The 22,195-nt window shown below is 37.5% G+C and overlaps 1 protein-coding gene across 1 annotated transcript; it reads left to right on the forward strand.

The window, feature by feature from the left end:
- The first annotated feature begins 101 nt into the window (after positions 1-101).
- LOC106101094 (kinesin-like protein KIF16B) lies at positions 102-20,370 on the forward strand. The gene is made up of 27 exons (XM_013280204.1): positions 102-350; positions 1,382-1,451; positions 4,301-4,411; positions 6,653-6,769; positions 7,809-8,048; positions 8,126-8,301; positions 8,507-8,631; positions 8,715-8,827; positions 8,948-9,118; positions 9,366-9,605; positions 9,877-10,066; positions 10,225-10,399; positions 10,730-10,886; positions 11,251-11,424; positions 12,675-12,800; positions 13,413-13,532; positions 14,041-14,209; positions 14,549-14,717; positions 15,066-15,306; positions 15,725-15,815; positions 16,383-16,528; positions 17,020-17,219; positions 17,653-17,794; positions 17,870-17,912; positions 18,182-18,351; positions 18,955-19,143; positions 19,659-20,370. The coding sequence occupies exons 1-27, from the start codon at positions 304-306 to the stop codon at positions 19,692-19,694; spliced, it is 3,948 nt and encodes a 1,315-aa protein (XP_013135658.1). The 5' UTR covers positions 102-303; the 3' UTR covers positions 19,695-20,370.
- The last annotated feature ends 1,825 nt before the right edge of the window (positions 20,371-22,195 follow it).

The raw sequence follows: 22,195 nt of genomic DNA on the forward strand, positions 1-22,195 counted from the left end.
CGATCGAAGAATATTATTGAATAACTTGATACTGCGTCTTTTTAACGAAATTAACAAATAAAACATACATGTTTCCAGATATTTTAAGATAAATCACAATTTTCTTATGCATATGACTTTTTATACGACTTTCACGGCCGGGTAATATTTTAATTGGCAATACTCAGTTGGTTTATCGGAGTCGTTGGTTTACTGCTGTCAAATCAAATGTATTGGATAAAATGTCAACTCGTTTTGTAGAGTCGTATTTGTGTTAGATGTGATTTTTAAAAATATCTAATTTTTACAATATAATGTGTGACAATGGCATCTGTAAAGGTAGCCGTAAGGGTTCGCCCATTCAATCAAAGGTAAGTTGATAATTATATCCTAATCGGATAATATTTAGAATTAAAATTTATTTGTAACAAAACTAGACAATACATTTTCATGTTTTGTACGCCCATACAAGTAAAATACAATAATAGATGTCATAATGACCAAAGCAATGTCGTATTGCAGTTAAATGAGATATTTATGACGTTTAAGGAAGGGTTTTAAAGTCTTATTAGGTTTTTGAAAGTGCAAAAAGTGTATGATGTCATGAAGAACGGCAATGACTTTCACGGTTGGAGTGCATTTGGAGCGCGAACTGTACTTCGGCAGATCATTTAAATGAAAGTTGCCAAAAAAATGCAAAAAGATAATGACCCAGTTACAAAGAACTATAATTTATATAAGGTTGAATTTTGCTTGAGCATAAAGTTTTTATGCAATGTGTTTATTTCCTTTTGTTTACTAACAAATGTCTGAGCGTTTACATTGGGTGTCAGATTGTCTTATGCTATAAACAGTTTTTTTATTTCTCATGTGATTACAAATGGCTGTTTCATATAAGATTCATGTTAAATGTTATGAATTAAATATTTACAAAGCCAATAATTACTTTAAATAAAAACAGTCATGGTAAAAATGAAACTTATATTTACTTCAAAATAGCCCATATTTTAAATTTTGTAAAAAACTAACATTAATTTCATCGAATGGTATTTAATTCTGTTTTAAATATCCATCATATAAACTTTGTTATTTATAATCTGTACTCCATATATCTTTATTTCTTATTTTCTATACAGTACATTTTAAAAGATTTGATATAAAAATAAAATAGAATATAAATAATAGAGCACCACCGGCTGCAGAATCCGATGACTCAAGCAACCAGTGGTCAGGGCTGCAGAGACAGGAACCTCTTCACTATGCGTGCGGTTTCTAAAATAACCGCCTTTTGAATCAGGCCCTTAATCCAACTGTCTAGCGAGAGCTTCTTGAGGTGTTGGTCGAAGCTTATTTATAATATAAGTATGACTAGAAGTGTATTTAATATTGTTTTGTTTTTTAGGGAGAAGGACATGAATGCAAAACTCATTGTTCAAATGGATGGCAAAAAGACAAGACTCCTCACTGTAAAAGTAAGTGTTTTCTTTTTCCAAAGTAGGGGACCCATGGAAGGGGAAGTATCCACTTATCATAAATTAAAAGTGCGCAAAGTATTACAAATCAAAACATTTAATTGTAATGTACAAAATTGCAAACACTGACCATAATATTGATCACTTATACATTCAGTATCCCTTTCTTGTCTAGTTTCACTATTTAACTAACTTCAAAAAGGAGGAGCTACTCTCTTCAATAAGTTACTATGTATGTATATTGTTTATGCTGCGATTTAAAATTCTTTTTTGGTTGGTGCGGAATAGTCATTTTTCCTACTTTCAAAACTAAAAGATATCCAGTAGTTGTTTAGTGTTTAAAAAGTTTACGAAAAGTACGATTTTTTTTGTCTTGAAGTGAGTTTTTGTTTATTGTTAAAAACATAATCGCTAATATTATAAATGTGAAAGTTTAGATGGATGGATGTTTGTTAGTGTTTGTAGTCTAAACTGCTGAATAGATCTCGATGAAATTTGCCATACATGTAGAGGATACTCTGGAAGAATATAAAGGCTACTTTTAAGTACATGCGGACGGAGCCTCTGGCGAAAGCTAGTGTTAAAATAATAGTGGTATGGAATGTGTTGAATTTATGAGAATAAAAGCACAAGCAAGTAGCTGTTGAAAAAAAAACAGTAACAATAGAAATTACAGTATCATTTTCCTTCCTGACTGTATAGTGACATATTATTATTTGGTTGTTACTCATACCGACCTTTGTGTGTACTCAAGTGTTTAATCCACTTGCAGGCCAGTTATTTTCTTTAATTGTTTCCTTGTTCATTTAATTGCAGCATGCAAATTAAGTAATTGTGTTTATGTTAAAGTGATATTACAGATTATAAAATTGTTTATTGAATTGGATAATTTTATGTTAAAATTGTAACTCTATGTCAAATTAACTATAGAATGCACTCTCCTTGAAGAAATTTTTATTACTTATTTCTTGTATTTTATTTTAATGTTATTTATCTTAGACTAGTTCAGTTACAAGAATGTCTGTGCGAAATTTAAAAAAAAAATCGCTTATGTGTTCTTCCAGACTATATTCCACACTTATAGCAAATTTAAATCCAGATACATGCAGTTTTCGTATTACGTGATAACAAATATCCATCCATCCAAGTAACAATTTTAAAATTCTTAAGACTAAGAGCTAGTTCCTAATACAATGAATATATTAAATATTCCAACTGATTAAAATCCAAGGCGACGAATTTAAGATGAAAGCAAAACCTGTTTGTTTATTTGTGTCCTGTGTCTAAACACTAAATAAAAAATCCTATCTGTATCTCATTGTAGAAAACGTTATTTTAAAAGCAATTACTTATTTCATAGTCTTTAAATAGAATAAAATAAACAAAGTAAGTTATAAAAACTCCAGCCCTTCGTTATAAGTGACGTAGTCCACACATACCACACACGACGTACGTACTGTGACGTTGTAACACAACCTTACTGTACACCGCCACTTATAACAGTGTTTTTTTTTTAATTCATGTGATTGAAACAAAATAAATAGTCTATTGTCTATCAGTTCCAAATTATTTTCTCCAACGGTGATTAATGACGAGAGACGTTTATCCATCCATACATTTCGTATTTATAAACACCGGGGAGGTGCAAACAATGTTGTTGAAAACTTAAGGTTGAGAACCACTGCCCTAAATAGATTTCAAATATAAAATACAAAAATCCATGTAACTCGTCTTATCCATTTTAGTTTGTCATTTCACGAAGTCGCAAAATCCTTTAAATTGTAATACTTTTCTTAATTATACTTTGTTACTAAAATAGCCGGAAGGTCAATAACCAAAGCAAAATACGGTACCTTTAAGTGCTCCGGCACATTAAATATATCGTTTTTATGTAACGCATGTCGCGATAACAGCTGACGATCAAAGTTACCGTGAGCACAGATGCAATAAATATACGTCTCTTTCACTCCTTGCCCAAAACAAGGATAACAATATGGGTAAGTGGGGATAAATGCACTTTTTACAAAAATAAATCAATGAGTGACCATGTTTCCACATTGCCGAATCCTACCCTATCCTACGTTAGCTAAGGAAGTGGAGAGATACGGTTAGAAAATACTGTATTGCAAAAGTATTGACGAGAATCTTATTTGGGTTTTTAAATATGCTTGAATTTAAGTTAATTAAATATAATTTTTATTTTACAAAAGTTGTCTATCTATAGTTTAAAAACATTCAATAACTAAATAAATTGATTTCCATTGAAAATGATCATATAGGATAATTTAATTTGTCCTTTTGTGTAAATACTCGACGTTTTTGAGCTGGAAATATAGTATCAAGGTCATATGTCTACGTATTGTATGTTCAGCTGATTTTCAGCAGTTTATAGTTTTATTACTTAGCGATAATCAACGAATTTTCCATCACTCTGTAGATATTATCAGTATTACGCTATCCTGATATTGTCTACTAGCTTTCGCCCGCGACTCTGTCCGCGTAATTAAAAAAATAAATCTAAGTAGCCTATGTGTTCTTCCAGACTATCCACATGCAAAATTTCGTCGTTATCCGTTAAACCATTTAAACTACGAACACCATCAAACATCCATCTAAACTTTCACATTTACAATAGTACAGTAGTAAAATAAATAAATAATAAATAAGTATAGTAAAAAATAAGATATCTTATTTCCATACATTATGTTACACAGTAACAATGTTTTGTATTGGCTAAAAATTTTTCTTAAATCAGTCCAGTAGCTTCTGAGTTTATTCGTGACACACACAGATATAAATCCTTCCTTTTTAATAGATTAGTCGAGATAACGTAATACTTTTGTTCTCAGAATAGCAAAGAGCAAAACGATGGCAGCCGGGAGAAATACAAGGATTTCACATTCGACCATTCCTACTGGTCTTACGACCATGGGGACAGTCACTATGCGTCACAGGAACAGGTAAATATGCACTAGTACAAAATCCATTTTTAATCAATGACCAATGACGTCATCTTTCATACTTGTTCGTCCAATTGTTTTTAAACATTTATGCCGTGTGGGTGTGTGGTAAGGTATTTGGCGGGGGTTAGGACTAATAGGGGCAATATCTTCCATCTGTGCGTCCTCTCCTTTGATAAAAGGCGACGCATCTGCAAATGCGGATGTCTTTGGCAGCGGTTTTACTGCTTTCGCGAATTCCGATGGCCCCTTGCTCGTTTGTTACCTTGTACTATAAAAAAATTAAACGCTCGTCAGATAAAATGCATATAAATTCACTTACGTCTATATCACAAACTTGTCGATAACAATGTAATTGATATTGTCATTTGAATATACTATCAAAATGTGTTTTACGATAAACATGTGAGTGATTAAATTTACTGCATCCATTTGATATTGAAGTTTTACGGAATTTAACTAATTTTATACTGAGCTACTAAAAATAAAGCGTGGGAAAATGTAACGTTTGCTTATATTGTGTGTGTGACCCTGAATTGGAATGAATCAGTCTAGGTGCTATTTAAATGTAAAACATTTGATTCTATATACATAAGTAGTCTGTGGTTCTCAAAGTGATCCAGATCCCTGGGATCTTGGGACCTCGACGAGAGATCACGATTGTTGGAAACTTGGGGAAACCGAGTTGCAAATTTTGATCTTCTCTTCTCAGTAAAGGCCACATCAGACAGCACAACTCCATTTGGTTTTGCTGTCCCCTGAAATCATTATTATAAGGGGTCCATGGAGAATAAAAGTTTGGGAACCTCTGGCATAGATCGTTGCTTTATTACTATGCGGATTCTGGAAAAGGTTGTTATTTATCAAAAATAATATATACTATCAGCTTTTGACCAGTTTTACATAGAAATCTCTACAAGGAGACGCAAATTAAACTGTATCGCAAGTTGCAATCAGTTCACTGCTGGATATAAAATCTTTTTTAAATACGCTGTTTTCATTTGGAAGACATAGTTTATGAATGCAAACTATAAACAGTTTGTATTAAAATTCTAACAGAATTAATATCACTTGTAACAATAGATCACTAGCGCAGAAACTATTTGTCTGCCTACGTCATCTACTATTGTTCACATTGTCGTGATGTCTCGCAATACTAGTATAACAATTCCCTAAATAGTAATTTAGCTCTCACGGGCGCTTATTTAACGCGTGAAAATAAATGTTCAACGCGCGTTATAATAACGCCCCTATGAATCTAGACTTAATGTCCATATCGTAATATAGAGCAGGTATTCAGGTATTATTTTTACTCCGGTAATCCCGGAACTAAGATTGGATATTTTTATCGATCACCTGAGTGCAACGCATAGTGTAATATAAACAATGTTGTTTATCCCATCGGCTCGGCTACGGCGCTGTGGACTGTTATACTCAGGCCGTGGGCGTCGGTTCGAATCAGATGGCCTATCCGGCGAATTGAACTAACTCGGTCACGGTGTTCGTTTACATCCTTTGTTATAAGCATATGAAGATTTATCTAAGATAACACAGTCATAAGAGAGTACCTCTATATAATTTACGTTTTGTTAGTTGTACCTGTCAGCCTGACTTACGTTATGTAATCCTGGTACTTTCTTGGGCGAACTAACCTTTAAACATTGAAACTACTGGCAAATGTTGTCACCATAAAATTTTATCACGTTTGTATTTAGTGTGTTCTGGTGGCTGACTATGACGTCACGGCCGCATAAGGTGCGGTTCGTTGACACGCATTGTGGGATACGAATTCATTTCCGTTTGGGAATGTGGCGTACGCGAAATTACCCGATTGCAATCTTAATTGTATGTTAGTTCATTTGTCACTCTCAGAATCCTAAAGGTTATTTTAGCACTCGCTTAGTGCAGATTAGTTTTATTAAATCTTCATTTAGTTCTTGTTCTGCTTAGTGATATACATACGAATAAGGAAGATACAAACATAATGTTCACAGGAAGATAATGCCAATGTCACTAATTTTAATGCGATGTCGATATATTTAAATGTAAATTATTCAACCAAAATAAACAACTTAAAAATGCATAGCATTTTATTATAAGCTTTATTTATCTTACTTCCTATCATATTATAATAATTTTGATTAAACTGCATATGCATTAAAAGTCATACAAACTTTGAGGGACTGTACCAGGATAACAGGAGTGTAAGAGAGCCATATGATTTTATTGTGTACTGTTCAGGTGTTCTCTGACCTGGGTGTGGACGTCATTGACAGCGCGTTTGAGGGCTACAACGCGTGTGTGTTCGCATATGGACAAACCGGCAGCGGGAAGACATTCACCATGATGGGATCTCCGGTAAGTGTAACCTACCTCTAAAATTTACTCGTAAATGTCATCAAGCACCCCAGCTGAGTCTTCCTGGAGCTCAGGGGGTCATTGCTTTAGTCTAAGGAGTTCATCTTCCATCAAATCCAGTACCCAGCCGTCTAAATTTGATTAGTTATCTTAGAAATTACCAGGATAACATAAGTGTGGCCTTGACTATATTAAATATTAGTCAGTTTTTAAAATGTTATGCATTTACATGTAAGTAAATTGTATTTTATCTGTAACAAAATCGCTTGCTATCACGACGTGATGTGATAACGATATACGTCACGCGTCACTGAATATTGACAAGATGAACAGGACTAGGCCATTTATCAGTACTAATAATGAACTCTTCTTAGTACTATCTCCTTTGTATTCTAAGTATCCCTGACGAGTACATTACAAAGAGTTTGTTATTTAATTTTAAACGATAAGTGCAAAGTTTGTTAGGCTTGCAATTTTATAGTCACATCTGAATCATGCACAATTGACCATTATTGTAAACTGACTAGTAAGCCATCCGTATTTAATTGTTTTCTAAGCAATCTGCATGATAGCACATATAACGCGATAATGATTCTATAATTCTTTTCTTAATAGCTGACTCACGCGATTTAACGACAAAAATCATTTAAGATTCGCTCGGGTTTCTAATGAGTCATTGTCGATTTCGTCGCTCGCCCAGTGTAAACAGCCGAATTTGTCATGCCTTTGTACTTCTTATTACTTTCGGAACAGGTGAAGGTGAACCGTTCGCTTTGTTACAAAAAGAAAATATAGAAAACTGTCACGTCCGGGGTACTCGGAGATTGGATGCAATAGTTTATTTGGTCAGATGATGTGTCAATTTTACGGCAGATAACTTTATAGTTAAGAATTTTATTTTTAATGCTTTTCAGTTAATAGATGAAGCGCCATCGCTCGTTAATATTGAAAGTATATTCAATAGCCAATGTTTAGGTCAAATAAGCAAAATGGCGATATTGAAAGAGAGAAATTACAGAATTTATGGTAATTTTTCTAGGAATGTCAAGGTCTTATCCCGCGGATATGCCGGCAACTGTTCTCCCGTATGGCGGCTGGAAAAGAGTCAGGTTCCTCCTACCGTACGGAAGTCAGTTATCTGGAGATTTACAACGAACGCGTCAAGGACCTGCTGTCAGGGGATGCAGGGCACTCCCTAAGGGTCCGAGAACATCCCAAACTAGGACCCTATGTGCAAGACCTCTCAAGACATCTTGTATCGGATTATGATGACATACAGGTCTGAAGTTATCTGTTGCATAGAATTTGTTTATTTTAGACGTTTTTCCTAATTTTCTTTTTATTCTGTTGTACTAGGAGTGCATGACCCGTGGCAACCAGCAACGCACGACCGCGTCGACGCAGATGAACGATGTTTCGTCTCGCTCGCACGCCATCTTCACGCTCACATTTGTGCGTGCCGGGTACACGCGTCACAACAACATGCCTAGTGAGACTCTCTCCAAAGTGCACCTCGTCGACCTCGCCGGCAGGTGAACTATTGACCTACTACTGTGTTATGATCGCCTGGTACTTTTTAAAGAGATTTCATTATCCCTTCTCTCTCTTACTCATTATTTCACACATGCTTCTGTCTCACTCACATACACTCTCTTTCTTTCTCTTCTGGTTTATTTGCCTTTTTATAGTTATTCCACAATTTAGAAGACCGGAGATATAGATGTTAGGTTGTTACAGCGAGCGTGCGGACGCTACGGGCGCGACAGGTCAGCGGCTGGTTGAGGGCGCGCACATCAACAAATCCCTCGTCACCCTCGGCTCCGTCATCTCTGCGCTTGCAGAATCAAGCCAGCAGGCTGACAGTTAGTCAAAATATTTAAGACCTAGGCATAAGAACTCTCGAATGACTTGAATCGCTAATTTAATTATTTTTTTTAATTTTCAGTTCGTACACAAAAAACAAAGAAGAATGTGTTCATCCCATACCGAGATTCCGTATTAACATGGCTCCTTAAAGATTCCCTTGGCGGTAATTCCAAGACAATCATGATTGCTGCGGTGAGTAAAAATGCGTCTTATACCCTTCTGCTTAAGATACATTTTTGTATGTTCCGGACAATGCATGCTAAAATGAATCTTATAACAATGTGTTTATGGTGCATTTTGTCTTTTTTCCAGATATCTCCAGCGGATTGCAACTACGGTGAGACGCTGTCGACGCTACGCTACGCCAACCGCGCTAAGAACATTATTAACAAGCCCACAATCAATGAGGATCCAAATGTGAAGCTTATCCGCGAGCTGCGGGATGAGATCGACAAGCTGCGTGCGCAGATCACACACAATACGGTAAATAAATAGAGGAAATGTTTTCCATATGTAAGTTTTTATTTATGTGTGTTTGTATGTAAATTCCATTGTGACGGGAAATCTTCTACATAAATCTTTTTTTTATTTTTCGTGTTCTTAAATAAGAGTTACTTAGTTTAAATTTAAAATGTATAAATCTTTGTTTTAAAACGCAACCAACAGATGGCGCTATTTCATCTTTATCGTCCTTGTCAATTTTTTTCATGTTCAATTTTTTTATGACCAGAACCCCGTGGAAGCAGAACCCGCGGTGCTAGCGACGTTACAACGTAAAGAAGCACAGGAGAAAGTCCTGACAGAGAAGTGGACAGAGAAATGGCGCGAGACACAACAAATCCTGCAGGAACAGAAGGCGCTGGGGCTGCGCAAGAGTGGCCTCGGTGTAGTGTTGGACTCTGATATGCCACATCTTGTCGGTATCGATGACAATTTGCTGTCAACTGGCGTCACGCTATACCATCTTAAGGTAAGTTTTTATCCACTTAGGATTAATATTATTTTTACGAATTTCTCTCATTTATCATGACTATTAATATTGTAAATGCGAAAGTTTGCTGCTATTTATCTAAAATGGTTGAACCGATCTTGATGGAATTTGTCACAGATGTAGAACGCTTCTCTTACATCCATATTTTCTTCAAAAATTTCATTGACTTCCGTTTTGATACGATATGTAGCAATGGTCATCAAAACTATTGCATTTCTAATATTAGTATGAAGTATTTTTGTGTATTCAGGAGGGTGAAACAGTGATAGGAAGCGAAGAGCTATCTCCGACTCCGGACATCGTACTGAGCGGCGCGGGCGTGCTGCCGCTGCACTGCCGCGTGGTGCTGCGCGAGGGCGTGGCCACGCTGCTGCCAGCGCCCGCCGCGCAGTGCTGGCTTAACACTGTCTTGCTGGATGGACCCGCGAAGCTCAGCCAGGGTAACATAAATAGAAATATAATTAAACGAAAGAGAAATAGAATGTTTCCCGTTTCTATACGTTCTGCCTTATCAAAACCATTGTCACGTCAAAAGTTGCCGGCGTCTGTTTTATGAAGTCCTAGTACGACAGAGTTATATTTGAAGTTGTTGTTCCAGGTTGCATCTTGCTGTTAGGTCGCACCAACATGTTCCGCTACAACGACCCGGCGGAGGCGGCCAAGCTGCGGCAGGGGGGCAGCGCCTCCGTCATGAACCTCTCGCGCCTCTCGCTGCTCTCCTGGTCCACCACAGACCTCGCTGCTAGTACTGAAAACCTCAACACCACATTATCGTATGTATCCATACTTATTTAATTTTAACTATCTTACGGCTGCGACTCCGTTCGCGTGGAATTAAAAAAAAAAACAAAAGTGTACTAGCCTATGTGTTCTTCCAGACTAAGCTCTGTCCTTACATCACCTTTGTCGAAATCCGTTCAGCCGATTAGGCTACAAACTCGTAACATCTATCCATCCATTCATCTAAACTTTCGAATTTATAATATTAGTATGAAGAATGATTTTTATAAAATCTCGTATGCGTGATTTAAAATGACTATAACGCCATCTATCAGTATCGATTAAAAATATTTTAGTATGATAGTAATAGATAGTTTTTCCAGTGACCTGGAGAGTGAGATAAAGTGCGAGCGTATCGAGGCGCAACGCGCGGAGCTGGAACGCGAGCGCCAGCAGTTCCTGCTGCAGCAGCAGGAGCGGCAGCGGCGCTGGCATGAGGAGCGGGAACAGCTGCTAATGGCGCAGAAGAAACTCGACGAGGTCAGTCATCAGCAGAATAGAACTTAAAATAAACGAAAAGCGGACACCGGCTGTGTTCTTCCAGACTTCCTTCTAAGAAACGACACGGTCGGCACAACCGGTTTTTGTCCTCCATATAACTCTATCATCCGTCATCTCAGTCATCACTCCCTTGATCTTGTCACCTTTCACGCAATCCATCCATCTCTTTCTAGGTCTACCTCTACCGGTGTACCCTTCCACACTCATAACTAACGTTCTCCATGTAACATGCGATAGTTTATAAGATTAGTAAGATTTTTTTACCGACTTCCCAGAAGAAGGAGGTACTCAATTTATCTATATGTTTTTTTTATAGATTCTATATTATCGGTGTATTATTTAGGAGCGTTCAGCAATGGAGCGGGAGTACGCTGCAGCATGCCGGCGGCTGTCGGGCGACTGGCGCGCGCTGGAACGCGGCTGGGCGCTGCGCAGACGCGCGCTGCGCTGCCGACAGCGAGAGCTGGCAGCGCGCGTGCAGCGACACGGCGCCGCGGAGGTTGCGGCGCGCGCACACGTGAGTCATACTATCCTAGTACCAGGTACCAGGAGAACAGCGCTGTACAAGGAGTTTCAGTTAACGCTTGTGGATCCCAAACCTTATTTTTTTTTGTAGAATAAAAAGACGCGTTACCTCGGCTTTTTTAAATAGGATTGAAAGAGATGACAATATTTTATAGTTTCGTCTATTTTCTTATTTTAAATATTTGACTATTTCATGAACGTGATGTATACAAGTTTTATATTAAATTTCGTTCATGGTTAACTTTCTCCGTTTAACCTTCACGTGACAAGATATAGTTAAAACATCTCAGTAACGCTATCGTAACATTTATTTAGCAATAAAGCGATAATGTTACACATACGAGGTCGATGTACTATACATTCTACTGCAGATACGACTACTATTGGTTTTCGAACTGAGTGAGAATCATTCGAGATTTTAATACAAGAGAAGTGAGTTTTAGATGAAATATTACAATTCGATTTTATTCCAGAAATATTTAGTCTGAATTGCAGTTTATATTGATCTGTTTTTTATATTAGTAATAAAGTCTTGTAGTCGTTATTGCATTTCAAAACTCGAGCTTTTGTATTGTAAACAATCAACTTATAGAATAGTCAAAAAATCAATCAATATTTGACAATATGTTGGGGTATATTTTTGACCGACTTCCCAAAAGAAGGAGGTACTCAATTCGTCTGTATGTTTTTTTTATATGTGTTATTTTTATCGACATCGCTTCAGTGGATTTAGTTAATCTTAATTCTGAAACCAATAGTAGTGGTTCATCGATGAGCACTCACTTTGCAACAATCATTTCGATTGTTTATATTTTCCCAGCGCTCGGTATTTTTAGCTTTGTCCCACATTGCAGTAGATGTCTTGTTTTGTTGCTGTTTAATTAATTTTTATGGCAACACTTTCAATATTTTAAATAGCAATTTTCGTTGTTTCGTTTTCTGTGTGTTTTTTACTGTAGTTTAAATTAAATGCATTATGAAGCTTGATAAATCAATTTATTGTTGTTTTTATGCTATTATTTATTGTTAATAGAGCACTATTTTTTTATTTAAATACATTCTACTATCTTAATGGTATAAAACTAATTTACGATCTATACAATAAACAAATTAATTATTATTTTGATAATAACGCATTTCTTAAGAATGTGTACTTTTTTATTATATTTTTTAAATTTTCTAGAGTTTAAAAGTAAAAATATTAGTGCTCTATTATTTTGCTTTTTCCCTTGTGTTGCGTAGATAGAAAAAGAGGAGGTTGAGATATCAAATCTGCAAGATAAACTCGTTGTCAAGAGGAAAGAGCTGAAGTCTTTTGTCAAAAACAGCGTCAAGGAACTGCTGGGAAAAGGATTCGAACTGAATAAGGTTTGTTGAGTGGTTTTTTAGTTTATTTTTGTTTGTGATGTGCTTGTAAATTTAAATTACTTTTTATATGCTGTATTTTTAATTATATATTGATTTACTAATTTTTACTGTACTAATATTACTTGTCACTTGTTTTGGCGTTATCTTAAAACTATATTTTATTACATGTTATTTAATTTTCTATCGTTCTCACATTTCTGTTTTATAGTTACTAATTGTATAGTTTGTGCTCGTATTGTCTAATCTACTAGCAGTTCCCTTGCGACTTCATCCGCATAAAATTAAGAAATTTTTATTTTATTCTTTAAATTTGTCAAATTATCAATTGCAAATGTCAAAATTACATGACATGACAAACCATGGCAACCTTGTTTCCTTGATGTTGGCAGCAACTTATGCTCTCTTTCCCACATTAGGGTTTTTATCCAATATATACCCGTTAAGTTTAATGGCTTGAAAATATAGCCTAAAGCGTGACGTAAGTGTAGGGGTTTTTATTAAAAGAAGAATTATTCAAAATTATGCTGTAATTGCTGACGTCTTAGGCAACAAAGAAGTGTGTTCACGCTTTATTATAATAGTACAGAAGTATAGAAATAATGTTTCTTGTAGAGTTCCAGTCCAAGTCCTGATAGTCCTGCGTCGGAGACGTCGACAGAGAGCCTGATGCATTTGCTGCAGCAGTGCGAGCCCAACACCGCGATCACCATCAAGGACACCGTCGACAGGCATGTTAGTACTAAACTACAGTACTATATATAATTATGGTAGGGTAGATAGAAAAATCTGTAACTGAAAAATAAAATTTAGAAAGTATCTTATGATTTTCTTTAAAATAGTTTCATCTGCATTGTATATAATTAAATGTTCTTATTTATTGCGATAAATCATACTCATATTATAAATGCGAAAGTTTAGATGGATGGATGTTTGTTAGAATTTGTAGCCTAAACGGCTTTACGGATTTCGATGAAATTTGGTATGGATACAGAGGATTGTCTAGAACACATAGGCTACTCCCTTTGGTTTTTAATTCACGCGAACGGAGTTGCGGGCGAAAGCTAGTGTTTTATAAATCGATGAACGCCGGCTGCTCACACAAAGTATTGACATATTTCTGAACTTAATGTACAAATAAGATCGCAAGTGATAGAGAAGATTGTATTGTCACGTAAATAGATGGCTTTGAAATCGATTGCAGATAACATTTTTTTTTATTATTTTGTTTAATATTTTATAGAAGAAAGAGTTGGAGGATTTGGAGCAGGAGCTGCAGAGCCGCGTGGCGACGGTGGCGTCGCACCGCGTGAAGGTGGAGCGGCTGCAGGCGGAGCTGGCCGCGCTGGGGGCGCAGCGCCGCGGCCTGCAGCGCGCGCTGCGCGGCGCCAGGCCGGCCTCCGCTGACGCTGGTGACTGTCTTACTGGATACACTGTATAATCACTTACAAAATAGATAAAATAACAACTCATGTTACTCACTGATCATGTAGCTTTTTAATGGTGTAAGAAATTTTGAAATGGACCCAAAAATTTTTAAGTTATTTTAATACAAAAAGAATACCAAAAATACTCGGACTACTCAAAAAAATCCTCTTTATAATATTAGTATAGACTAACTTTTCTCGTGTGGCTTCATCCGCATGGAATTATAAAAAATGTTTTTGACATTGGTTAACATTTACTGTTACCATGGTAACTGTACTGTGCCAGCGTACTGTTGAGGTTGTAAATGATAAATATGTTTGCAGAGCACGACAGCGACACGCCACCGGCGACCCCTACTGGCGTGAAGCGAAGCAAGTCGGAGCTGGTACTGCGCCACGCTCGCAACAACTCCCTCGACACCAGCGATACACTTGACTCTGTCGACCCCCTTTCCGCCGCGGAGAGAGAACTCTTCCAGAACAAGAAGATGAGGTACGCACAATAACAGTCATTTTAATTTCAATACTTATTACAAAGTAACTGATCGCCATTTTGTAATGGCGGCCATCTTGAATTTAAAATATTGGACAAAATTTTACTTTTCATGCCCTTTTGATGTAAAACAAATATTGAAGCGTTTATGCAAAATCGTCATCTGCTAGTTTGTGACAGCCATTTTGGATTTTTTATACACTGTGCCAGTCAAGTCTTTTAATTCAACACCCATGTTAACTTATGTCAAATAAATATTAAGTTAGTATGTCTTCTTGTTACTTGTTTATTTTTGCACTCTCAATTGTTCAGTCACTACAAACTATATCCTCTCTTTATGTATTCCAGCTTGAGTTTAAGTCTAGACCCGCTCCCCTCGCCGAACTCAGCACTCCCCACCGAGGAGACGTTCCACACGGCGACGAGCACTCCCAAGGCGTTCCCCGGAGACTCCGCCCCCGGCTCGCCCTCCGCCCCAGCCCCCGCCGCCGCCCCCGCGCACCCCGACCAGCCCCGCCCCCGCTTCCGCCTCGGCCCCGCCCCGCCTGATGACAGCGATGATATGTCCAGTACTGAGGATTATTGCAAGGTATATACTAATATTATAAAGAGGAAAGATTTGTCTTGTTGTAACCTAAAAACTACTCTGTCGATTTTAAAAATTCTTTCATCATTAAAAGCTATGTTAGAAGTGAGTAACATGGGCTATGTTTTTTATATCACGCGGACCAAATCGCGAGCAACAGCTAGTTATAATGTAATTAAATATATGCCATAATTATTTATCTATCCTGCTACAAGATGGCGCGATTCTGGATTAATTAAGAGTTTTTCGGCCAAGTACTGAAACTATATTTATGTAAATAAAATGTTAAATGATAAGGCGGCTACGCGAAAATTTTATTGAAAGCGACGTTTACGAAACGAATTGAAGTTAGATGAGCTTTATAATTGGGTCGTTTGTGGAGATTCAACGTAGTAAAATAATCAGAAATATTGTATTTCAGCCGAGAATAGTGGAAGGTCAGTCTTCGAGTTCAGTAGAACGTTCGCCTGAAGAAAGACATCAGAGAATCAAATATCGGAAGAGGGTTACAGGTAATTTTGAAGATAATGTACTAAAGAACAGTACCGATAGATGGCGTTGTTAATAATTTTGTATATTTATAATTATTTACCAATATTGTAAATACAAAAGTTTAGATGCATGGATGTTTATTAGAGTTTGTAGTCTAAACGGCTGAACGGGTTTCGGTGAAATTTGGCATAGACGTAGAGGATACTCTGGAAGAACACATAGGCCACTCACTTTTGTTTTTGTTTTTTTAATTCCACGCGGACGAGTCGCGGGCGAAAGCTAGTAATTCATAAAGAGGAAATATGATTGTATGTAATATGCTACGAAACTACTTTACACTTTGCAAAAATATTTTAACTATTTGAAAGACTATCATTGGGTGACATAAGCTAGCTTTTTCCTTCGACAGCATCCGCGCGAAAAAAAAATAGTTAATAGTCTATGAGATTGATACTGATTCTATGTTTCTGTGATAAATTGGAGATGCATTCTAATAAACATCCATCCAAGTAATTATTTTCGTTTCTCTTTTTTTAATTTCAAAAACTTTTTACTTGTTCAGTTGTAAATTGACCTTTATTTATCAGGAGACAAGGGTCGCCGGCAGGTGACGGAGGCGGAGGCGCTGCGCGCGATGCAGCGGCTGTGCTCGCGCATCGCCACGCAGAAGCTCCTCGTCATCTCCTCGCTGGAGAACGACTGCTCTAAGGAGGAATTGAATAGACAAATAGCGGTAAATATATACACTTAATAAGATAATCAAATACACGGTAGACTTACATTCAAAATAGTAGAAATATGAAAAACTAGCTTTCGCTCGTGACTTCGTCCGCGTGGAATAAAAAAGTGAGTATCCTATGTGTTCCAAACTATCCTCTACGTCTACTAAATTTCATCGAGATCTGTTCAGCCGTTTAGGCTTCAAATTCTAACAACATCCATCTATCCATCTAAAATTTTGCATTTATAATATTAGGAGGATGAGCAGCCAATTACAAATCTACGTCTACAGAATTTCTTCGAGTATCATAATCTCGTGTATTTAGCAAATTCTACCTACCTTTTTTTTAGTATTGGGGTGAAATCTTCAAAAAAATACCCTTCCTTCTGGGGGAAGACAGGGTTATGTGAGTTTACCGACTAAACTCCTTCGGTGGCCAGTCTCTAGTTCAATAGAAGACAATTCAATGTAGTGCAATTCTATCTACGTCATCCATTCTACAGGTGCTCCAAGAGCTGCAGAAGAAATACGTCCGGCTAGAGATGGCGCTGCAGTACTCGTTCTTCGACAATCAGGCGAGCAGGAGACCCATCATGGTCACTCCCATACAGGAGACACCTTCCCTCACGCTGTCCGAGAGCGACATGCACGTCGCCACTGAACATAATGAAGAACACACCTTTGAAGATCCTTTACTAAATAGGTCAGTAACGATCATACAATCGATAAGTGTATTTGAGACTTTATGTCTATTAGAATTAAGGATTATGTCATCGCCTCTAATGGTTGTATAAGAATGAGAGGGTAGTTCACATAATAAGCAACTCGTGTAATCTATACAAATGTTATAAGGAAAGATTTGTGTTTTTGTATTAAGAAATTACTCAACAACTATTGGGCCGATTTTAAAAATTCTTTCACTGTTAGAAAGGTAATTTCTCTCTGGTATATCTGTGAGTAACATAGGTTATATTTTTTATCTATCTAGGCTAGTTTTATCTATACTAATATTATAAAGAGGAAAGATTAGTATTTTTGATTTTTTGTATGTATTGAAATAACTCAAAAACTACTAGGCCAATTTTGACCATCAGAAAGGTAATTATATATGTTTTCATTTATTGATGTGCTTTCAGGTTAAAAGAGACGGAAGCGGAGGCGTCGGATAATGTATCGACGTCCAATGACGAGCTGCCGTGCGAGGGGGCGTGGCGCGACCCGCTCTCTGCCGACCCACGCGCGCCCGCCCTGCCCGGCCCCGGCCCTGGACCTCTAAATGTTACTGTTATTTTTAAGTTACTAACAATTTGTTAAGTTAAAGTAATGTTTAATTAACAAATATTCATGTTACAGGATGACACTACAACGCTAGGCCTATCACATCCTATTAATTTTGGTAAGTTGAAATCTATATCATTACTAATATTATAAAGAGGAAACATTTGTATTTTTGGATTTTTGTATGTATTGAGTTACCTAAAAAACAACTGGACCGATTTCAAAAATTCTTACACCATTAAAAAGCTACGTTATCAGTGAGTAACATAGGCTATAGCCTAAAAACATATTTTTATTATTTCACGCGGACGAAGTTAGGAGCAACAGTTAGTTTTATGTAATTACAAAAAAAAAATTATACGTGGTAATAATGTGTTTTGTTTGTAGCGGAGGTGGTGAGCATACCGGGGTGGGTGGTGCGCGGCGCGGGCGCGGGCACGCACCACGAGTACGAGGTGCGCGTGTGGCTCGGCCCGCACTGCCACTGGCAGCTGCTGCGCCGCTACCGCCGTTTCCGCGACCTCTACCTCGCCATGCGCCGCCTCTACGGCAACAAGGTACTGATACACACGCCTACTGCAGTTTTATGAGCTCCTGGTACTTCAGTCTTACCGCTAGGCCACGCCCACATCACATTTTACAGTTGACTGCCACACACACACACCATCGCTGTTGTAGGAGCGCCTGGTACTTCAGACCTATTGCTAGTCACCCATCACACTTCACGCCACGCACACACCTTCAACGCTGTTATGAGCTCTGGATAGCACAGTTCTACTGCTAGGCCACGCCCTCATCACACTACACAGCTCTACTGCTACCCACGCATACACCTCTACTGCTGTTTTATAATATAAGCGCCTAGTACCTCAGTTCTACTGCTAAACCACGCCCTTATCACACTACACACGTCTACTACTATTTATACTGTCCTGGTACTTCTATCTTATACCCGCTATATACTCAGTATTAACTGCGTACACTTTAGTTCAGCGAGAAATGGTTTTTAATGCTTTAACCACACTCAAATTTATAATTAATTTAACTTATTTTCCATTGATAAAACATGCACAATATATAGTCATCTCTTTTTCCTTCTATTTAAAACAACAGAGACAACTATATGTGTAAACGCTATGTAAATATTTATCCTGTTGTAGGTGGCGGCGATCCCGTTCCCTGCGCGTGCGCTGTGGTCGTCAGAGGCGCTGGCGCGCGCGCGGCGGCCGCAGCTGGAGGCGTTCCTGCGCCGGCTGCTGGCTGCGTGTGCGCAGGACGCGCGCTGTCCGCTGCACGCCGCGCCACTCACTAGAGACTCGCTCGTCGCCTTCTCGCCCTTCTTCCGAAAGGTATACTTGTTTACTTTGTAGTCAGCATAACATGTGCAACGAATATTACTATTTGTTTTTGACTAGCTGTGGCATGCGACTACTCCCTCTTGAAATTAAAAAATAGTATAAATATAGCTTATGTTACTCAGTGATAACATAGCTTTTTAATGGTGCAATTTTTTAAGAACGGTCCAGTAATTTTTGAGTTATTTCAATAGAATAAAAGTCTAAAAATACAAATCTTTCCTCTTTATAATATTAGTGTAGATGCGGATATCATATGTAAGTTTGTAAATGTATATATTGATACAGCTGACTACAATCATGGAATACCGCGGTGTCCCACTTTGAAAGAAACAGTCCTTTTATCTCGCTTTCTATTATTCCCATATTTTACGCAATACACTGCTATCTCATTTGTTCTAAGACGATCCGGAGTTTATCTTGTCACAAAATAATAACACCGCGGATTTCAGCGACTGCATACAAGTGTTAAGTTTTTAATATAATAGTGGGCGTGGTTTGTGTCACAGGGCGTATTCGAGAGCGGCAAGTGCGGCACGGGATGATACCGGCCGGAGCTCGCCACGGCGCGCGCGCTGGCGCGGTGCGTGGCGCGACTGGCGCGGCTGGCGGCGGCGGCGGCGCTGCTGCTGGCGCGCTGTCTTGCGCTGCTGTTGCTGCTGCTGTACCTGTGCGCGCCGGCGCACCGCACGCGCCGCAGGTAGGACACGCGCATGCGGACAGCCGACAATAACGGGATTATTCCCAACCGTCACCCCGCTATGTCACCACGTGGGAAAAGATGAGAACAAAAAGTTTCATCCATCCCACCTTTTAGTCCCACTATCACCAATAAGGTGACAGATGGAACCGTTATGAAATAAAATAAGTTCCAACCGTCACCTTGTCGCAAAAGTTGGGACGGATAAAACTTTTTATTCTCATTTGTCCCCACGTGGGGACAGAGCGCGGTGACGGTTGGGAATAATGCGAATAACGCGGGAAAAGGGAACACACAACAATTCTTTACATCTTTAATACTGAAACATTTTACTTTGTACTCCTTAAGTTCGCTACGAACGCTCAGATCTAACTTAAAGTTATGTAGGCTATAACCAAAACTAAAACTGACAGTACAACTGTTTAGAGCACGCACCTTTGACCCAACTATCGCACAACTGTTTAGTCTCTGATTCCTGTGAGCTTATATGAAGGTGCGCACTACTCGATTTTAATTTTGCAACTAAACAAATGAATTGGCTGCGAAACAATCGACAATCGCACAACAGTTGTGCGATAGTTTAGTCAAAGGTTAAATTGTCAGAACTGAACACATGTAGTGGGCTTCAGTCTGAGGGAGGTACATTGTACCTATTTGAATGTCGGTATTCGGTTGTATGTTCAGTAAACATTGTAATTAATAAAAATCGTATTTGCATCTCTTTCTTTATTTGTCCTTTTCTATACTTATATGACTTGATATTCAATACTTCGATATTTCCCTTCCCTTTTTTGTCACATCTTTCCCCTTTTATAAAATTAAAAATTCAATTCTTATATTAAACGTATATAGATACGGCCTAAGAATCTAACTAAATTCCTTTCGTTTGTTCTTTAACTATTTCTTAAAACTACCTACATTCTTCACAATATTTATAAAACTGTCAACAATACGATTTCAAAATAAGTTACCTAAAAAACTATGTATTTTCCCAAAACATTTTTTAAGTAACTTTTGTTAAATTGAGCCTAAAATATATTAAGTCTATTGTATGGTTCCCTTTCTCTTGTAATGTCGGTGATGTCGCAGCGCAGTGAACCATGGGTGCCTTTCATTTTGACAGTTTATTTATATTTTTCTATAGCAATAAATTCTTTAATATGGCAACACTATTAAATCTAAAGTTACAGTTAGTAACGCGAAATATATCAATTTAAATAGTAAAATGTAATATTGTCATATAATAGCCATTTATTTATTACGGGAATATTATAAAATGGTTTGGGGAGAATTGAAATCTGGAACAGAATTGAAACAAACATATGAGCGATATCTTTAAAATGAAACATGTATTTGTATGTGAAATTGTATGTAAAAAGCCCTTTATAAGGACTTGAAAAATAGTTATGTACTACACGACTGTAACATATCTCAATTTTATGACGTCATCTAGTACTTTGGTACAGTCAGCGGCATAACGATGTAAACATTTACAAATCTTACCTTCTTGTATATTAAATAAATTGAAGTCATTAATTACATTTATTCATGGTCGGAAAGTGTTTGGACAGATACATCATTGAATATTTTTAAAACTAGAAACATGAACAAGTTTTCAATGCTTTGTAAGTGTATACATATTAGCAGCTGACTGTACAAAAACGTTGTCTAAAAGTGTGCACTTATGACTAAACTATTGGACGACTGTTTAATCTCGATTGGGTTCCTATGAGCATATATGGAGGTGCGGATACTACTCCATTTTATTTGTGCAACTAAACAGTTGAAGGCTGCGAAACAATTGACAATCGCACCTCAGTTGTGCGATAGTTTAGTCAAAGGTGGGTCTGCTCTAATGGAAATAAAACGTCATGTAATTTTTTGTATACCTAATTTTGTACTTGTATACTTGGTGTTGGTTTTTTTAGACTACCGATTGTAGATTGTCAATAGATTTGAATCGTTTGTATGTTTTTTATGTTGATTTTATATTTCGTGTGATGGTTTGTTATATGTCTATAGTAATTATTTTACGGAAAACATCTACATTTTTGTTGTAAAAATTTCTGGGATTGGATAATTTTTCTTAGAGACTCCACAGGCTAGACTTTTAATCGGGCGTTTTACTATGAATATGTATACAAACCATATGTCCATTTAAACAATTACTATAATTGTAACTAGCGATATCAATTTTAACACTGCACTAGAGATCTCGTCACTCGTCAGGAATGCGCGCGAATCTCAATCCTTCTAATGACATTGACAGCTGTCAGTTAGAGATGTGACGTTTATGCTAGTCTTGTGTAGTACACATACAATGTACTAAAAAGTAATGTTACTCAG

Source organism: Papilio polytes, unplaced genomic scaffold (genome assembly GCF_000836215.1).
Source record: "Papilio polytes unplaced genomic scaffold, Ppol_1.0 DF824024.1, whole genome shotgun sequence".
Taxonomy (NCBI): Eukaryota; Metazoa; Arthropoda; class Insecta; order Lepidoptera; family Papilionidae; genus Papilio; species Papilio polytes.

Coding starts and splice junctions, on each gene's coding strand:
- LOC106101094 (XM_013280204.1), top strand. CDS start 304: ATGGCATCTGTAAAGGTAGCCGTAAGGGTTCGCCCATTCAATCAAAG. Junction 10,400..10,729: donor AACCTCAACACCACATTATC/GTATGTATCCAT, acceptor TAGTTTTTCCAG/TGACCTGGAGAGTGAGATAA. Junction 18,352..18,954: donor GCCGCCTCTACGGCAACAAG/GTACTGATACAC, acceptor ATCCTGTTGTAG/GTGGCGGCGATCCCGTTCCC.